We start from the raw sequence: 6,000 nt of genomic DNA on the forward strand, positions 1-6,000 counted from the left end.
AGCACAGACAATTAGAAAGGAGGACAAATTTAAGGTGGAGGAAAGGAAGACACACTAACTTTCTTGGCCTCCTGGACAAAATTTTACAGTGAAAAACAAGCCAAAAATGTTCTGAGGCTCACATGTACATGAAATTACTTTTTCCAGTATCAGAAATACTGTTTTTCACCTGCAACATTTTCCCAACAAATCTTAATTTTCAAGAACATATGCTAGTGATAATGCAGAATCAACAACCACATGTTTTTCCAATTTCACCATAGAAACGTATGAGTCATGGGATGTTCAGATGCCAGTGATCGTAGATTCGAAGGGGCTGGATCGAAACTGATTGCTGGAATCAGGAAATAAACTAAACGTAAATCTTGGTGGAGTCTATCAATGGACGAGAGGCAGAAAATAGACAATTTACACGATCATATTACACGAAAATTTGGATTATTACTGTTGCAAAAACAGTCCAGAGTTTAAAACAAAAGAACAAAAACTGAACAACAAAAAAGCTGAACAATATTTAATTTTAAGGATATGATTGCCAGACAGATAGTTTATAGTTCGTTGAATGATACAAATGCAAGTGTGAATAACTCAGTAAGCTGACTTAGCATGTTGTATTAGTTCATAGCCTATTGGTGGCAACATCAGTAGAATCGCTCTTTACTTTTTTAAAAAAAAATATGTGGATCTTACTGGACAGAAGGTAGAGCCTCAAAGAAAGTGGAGCTTTGCACATTATTCAACTGGACAGAAGAGACAAGGAGGGTGACTTTGTGTTCTTGTACAGTCCCTGTCTAAAGTGAACATTCCAAGTCCTCCTAATGATGTGGCTCATTTATCTTTCTAATTAATTTGCTTAGCTCTGAATAATATTATTTCAAGCATGGTCAGACTTTTCTTCCCCTTTTCCTAGTCCTTAAGCACTCCTTGTTTTCTAGTTGAGGGTCTGCACAATTAAATTAGATTGATAAAGTCATAGTTAGACATGGAGTTATCAGTCCTAAACATTTTCATCCGTCATATCAGTTGGACTAGCTTTTCACTGCAACTTAGTAAGTGTTAGCTGTTTTTCAAATTCAGCCACTTTTACTTCAGCCACTTTCAGGTACACAAACTTTGAATGCCAGAATTTCCCACCCAGAATTCAGAATTCACATTTGAAAATTCTGCTGGGCTAGATGTTGTGAATCTTAAATTTCAACTGCCATTTCTGAATTCCTTCTGCATCAAGCAGAAAAACCTAGAAAGACATATTATGATTTTTCTAAGCAGCAATTTCTTGGTTGTTCTTCACTTATAGACTGAAAACTTGCCAAGCTAAAGCAGATTGCTTGCCTCCTAAAACATATAATCTGGGAACTGTTAGGGAGGAACTGTCTTCCCCCACTTTCTCTCACACAATCTAATTCTAAACTGTGTTGCCTCTTACTCAGGGGTGGGATTCAAAAATCCCAGCAACCGGTTCGCTGTCCAGTTGCTGGCTGAGCATGGCCATGGTGGGTTTGGCCTACTGGAACTTCTGGGAGGGCCGTTTTCCCCCCTCCCAGAGTCTGCACTTATCTGCATCGAAAATGGGTTACGTGGAGATTCCTGGGAGGGGGAAGGGTTAGTAGGGCCAGCTGATCAGTTCACATACCAATTCTGCGAACCAGATGCAAATTTAACATGCGGTTTGCCTGAACCAATCCGAACTGGTAGATTGGTTTGCCTGAACCAATCCGAACTGCTCTTACTCCCCCTGGAATGTACAGTACTCTCTCCCGCCTGGAAAGCTGAACAACATTCCCTCACAAAGTGGCTTTCTGAATGCCCTACAACAACCTCCAATCTAATGAAGTTTATAACGTTAGAATTTACACAAACATGTTTACATTTTAAAATAGCTATGCTTAAGTTGAATGTGCAAATGTTCAAACCAGAGCTGGTCTATTTAATGCTGGAACATTTTAGTGTGTCATTTGCATTTTAGTTTGCACCCAGCATCCCAGTCATTCTTTATATCCAGCCAAAAGCAACGTAAATGCCGCTCAGTTCAGCTGTCAAAAATAAATAAATTTGAGGCTTATTGATTGAAAGTTAGCAAACATTCCAAAAACTGTTAATTGACAAAAGCAGAGAAAGACAAAAAAAAGCATAAACAACGGCAAAAAGTTGCAGTATGTGTATCTATCTATATCAAAAGGACACATAATATTATAAACACTGAGTAATTTACACGAACTGTCCCAAAAGGAATGGCTTTGGGTAAGTCCAGCTTTATATAGCAGAAGAGAGATGGGAAGGAGGGTACCAGGTGATCCTCCTTTATTTTGCAGACTGAATGAAACAATTTAGTGGAAACAAATGATGGATCCAACATCTTTAAAAAAAAATATTTTATCTCATTGTCCATCTTTTTGGAACTGCTTGAATTGAATAGGCATCCTTCAGTCTCAAGAAACTATGGTATCGTGCGATGAAACCGGTAATGGCAACTTCCCGTGTTGTTTCAATGCTGTATGCAAAGCTAGAGTGTTATCTATAGAGCACGAGGCCTGGGAAATTTCATATGGAGGATCAACTGTTACCCAAGCAGCAAATCCCCCCTCTAAACATCACTGAAATAGTCTAATGCAACGGCAGAGCTGATACTATTAGTTCCAGCTGCATCACAGGAGTTACCAGAAGGCGATTGTATATAGTCACGAACTGCTTCCGGGACCCCGGCTCCGGATTTTGCCTCAAGGTTGACTCCTGAAGCCTTTTCCAATAATAGAGAGAGCCACAAGGCAGTGGAGGTTTGAAAACAGTGTTTCCCTTCTCCTAGAAGATGGTTTACCCAGTGGTGGGATTCAATTTTTTTAACAACCGGTTCTGTGGGCGTGGCTTAGTTGATGGGTGTTGCTTGGTGGTCATGTGACTGGGTGGACATGGCTTGGTGGTCATGTTATTGGCTGGGTGTGGCCAACTCAATATCATTCACATTGAGGCACGCATCTCCTTGCCTGGCCTCTCATGACTGTAGGGATGCTGCAACAGTCATAAGTGTGAAAAATGGTCATGTCACTTTTTTCAGTGCCATTGTAACTTTGAATAGTCACTCCACACAAGCAAAGTACCAGCAAAGGAGGGGGGAAATAACTCCAGAGACGTTCCTGAGACAGGAAGTCTAGTCCTGCCAAGAATGTATTAAGGGTTAACGGAGAGGCAGTTTCTGTAAGCAACACCAGAATGTTTCCTTCCTGCCTTCCTTACAGGATTAGGCCAATAATTTCTTCTAACAACCGGTTCTGCGAACTGCTTAGAATGTTAACAACCGGTTCTAGCGAATAGGTGTGAACTGGTAGAATCCCACCCCTGGTTCTACCGTTTTATCTGCCATTGGGGCATAAAGCCCTTTCCCGCCTTCAAAACTGTTGACCCTCTTCTCCTGTAACCCTGGAAATGGGCTCTTACAAGGTGCTACCAGCCGAGCCAGCTGGACCAAGGTTTTTTTAAGGAGATATTACTCCTCCTGCACTCCTCCTCACCCCAGGATGCCCAACTCGGTGTCCATTATCTTCCAACTGTCACTTTCCGACCATTCCACTCTACCAGCTCTTGACCTACCAGTTTCTTCACCTCTCTGTTTCTTCAACAGATTCCAGCCTCACAGTTAGTTTAATCAAGCTGCTTAGAGTTCTTGATTAAAGCTGCAGTCTGTCAGAATTTGGTCCCACTGATTTCAAAGAGACCGACACATTACTAATTATACATAGGACTGAACTGTAGCTACCGGCTGGAAATAAGAGTACAGGTAGTCTTCAACTTAGACCCACAATTTTGTCCCGAAATCCTGTTGATAAGCAAGAAAGTTGTTATGTGAGTTTTTTGCCTCATTTTCCAACCTTTTTGCTGCAGTTGTTAAGTGAACTGACCTAGCACGGTTGTTAAGTGAATCCCCATTGACTTTGCTTGCTTGTCAGAAGGTTGCAAAAGATGATCCCATGATCATCATAACTACTGGCCAGTTGCCAAGTGCCTGAATTTTGATCACGTGATAATGGAGATGCTGTTACAGCCATGAGTGTGAAAGATAGGTCATTATTTTTCAGTGCCATTGTAACTTCGAACCGTCAGTAAACAAATGATTGTAAGTTAAGGACTATCTGTATTGAACTTGATGTAACTGAACACCTTATCTTTATTCAGAGACAATGCATGGGACACAGAAAGCTGTTTTTCATTTGTGAATGTTTGAGTCTATTCCTTTCACATCCAAATGCTAGCTGTTTATATTGGAGGAAGCAGGTAGCTGCTTCGTCGATGCTTCTTAATGAAAAATGGATTTCTCATGTCAAATTATGCAAATTGTAATGCAATGTCAACAGACCTTGGGGACATAGGGGAAGCAGAGCAGGACAGTTACAGGCTGGACCCATTATACAAGCATTTCTTGAGTCTGGGTCAAAGGAATGTCTCAGAAGAGACTTAGAGCACCTAAATCAAGGGTCTTCAAACTTGGCAAGTTTAAGACTTGTGGACTTCAACTCCCCGAGCTAACATGATTGGAGGAGGAATTCTGGGAGTTGAAGTCCACAAGTCTTAAAGCTGTCAAGTTTGATGGCCCCTGACCTAAATTGTTCTCAGTATACTGTAGGTTGAGCAAGAGAATTACTCTGGATAGCTTTCAAGAAAGATCTAACAAGAAAGATCTTAGAAATTCAAGTGGGTCTTTTTTTCTGTATTCACCAGCCTTGGAGGGCTTAACGCAAATGGAGTCATTGGCTTTTGTACTCTTGTAGTGCAGAAATACCAAGGTTACACAGACACAAATCTGGCACCTCTATCTTTTGTGGATGAACCATCAGGGATGCTGACAAAACTCTACCCCACAAATACAGTTCTTTCAAACTGATGACCTAAAAACAGTATTATTGCATGTGGCCTCTAGCACAGCGGTCGCAAGAAAATTTTGGTTGGCCGCAAGAAAATTTTGGTGGGCCGCAGAGAAATGTCACCCCCAGAGCAAGTCCCAAAGCAAGTAATCCAGGCTGCACAGTAACACAAGACTGCGCCGCCCACATGGACCGCAGGAACCCTCCCTGCCCACTCACTCCTTACCCGGCAAACTTGCCTGCTAAGTTGCTATTTTTCCTTTTTTTTTCCCCTGACCATCACCTGTTCTGCTGTGCCAGGAGATTTAGATTAGCTAGGAAGCAGGAAATGGTTGGATTTCTTGCTTTCTAGCTAGTCTTTAGATCTTCGGCCCTGCTTTTAAGCACAGCCAAGCCTCCCTTAGGACTGAAGATTTTATTATGCAGTACAGACTCACAGCAAGCAAATTTTATGTGACAGACTCAGGTAGCTGATGGCAGATAGATAGATCAATGGATGATTCTGTGAGCAACTCAATCTGCCTGCCTGCTTTGCCTGATTTTGGGAAAAAGTTGCCCTTTTTTATAAAAAAATCAATATTTATATAAATATTTATAATATTTACATACAAGCCCTGCCCAGCCAGTCACATGACCAACAAGCCACACCCACAAATTAGGCCACCCCCACAGAACTGGTTAGTGATCCCTGGGATTTAAAATTATGAGTTTGGTGGTCCCTGAGGTCCAAAAGGTTGACGACCCCTGCTCTAGCATACATGTCCTACACTCCAGCTCTTAGCTGCTTTTAGCGTTGCTGCTAAGTTGGAAGCCTTTCAGCCATGTTTCTTTGTAGATGAAAATGAATGCGAAAGGAATAATGGCGGCTGCAGCGAATTCTGTATTAACCTAAAGAACTCCTATCGCTGTGAATGTGGAGTTGGGCGTGTCCTGGGGCCGGATGGAAAGACTTGTGAAGGTAAGGAAATGATTTAGAATTACTAGCTGAACTTTTGCCTATGACTAGTAGATTGATTTAATTAACTTGCTTTAAGATTCATGAGAGGATAAAGTCCAAAGTGCCAGAAAATATCCTAGAAGTCAGTGGTTGTGTTTGAGGGAAGGGGAAGAGAAAGGGAAGGGAATGGAAGGGGAGAGGAGGGAATAG

At 41.6% G+C, this 6,000-nt stretch overlaps 1 protein-coding gene across 1 annotated transcript in view; it reads left to right on the forward strand.

Annotated features, from left to right (window-relative positions):
* OIT3 (oncoprotein induced transcript 3) overlaps positions 1 to 6,000 on the forward strand; it is a 59,639-nt gene that overhangs the window by 24,050 nt on the left and 29,589 nt on the right. Inside the window, exon 4 of the mRNA XM_026681254.2 lies at positions 5,689 to 5,811. Coding sequence (XP_026537039.1) covers positions 5,689 to 5,811 — 123 coding nt within the window. The remainder of the gene's footprint in view (positions 1 to 5,688; positions 5,812 to 6,000) is intronic.

The sequence above is a fragment of the Notechis scutatus genome, chromosome 4, assembly GCF_049901735.1.
Source record: "Notechis scutatus isolate UNSWTSFEM ecotype Mainland chromosome 4, rNotScu1.2, whole genome shotgun sequence".
Lineage (NCBI taxonomy): Eukaryota > Metazoa > Chordata > Lepidosauria > Squamata > Elapidae > Notechis > Notechis scutatus.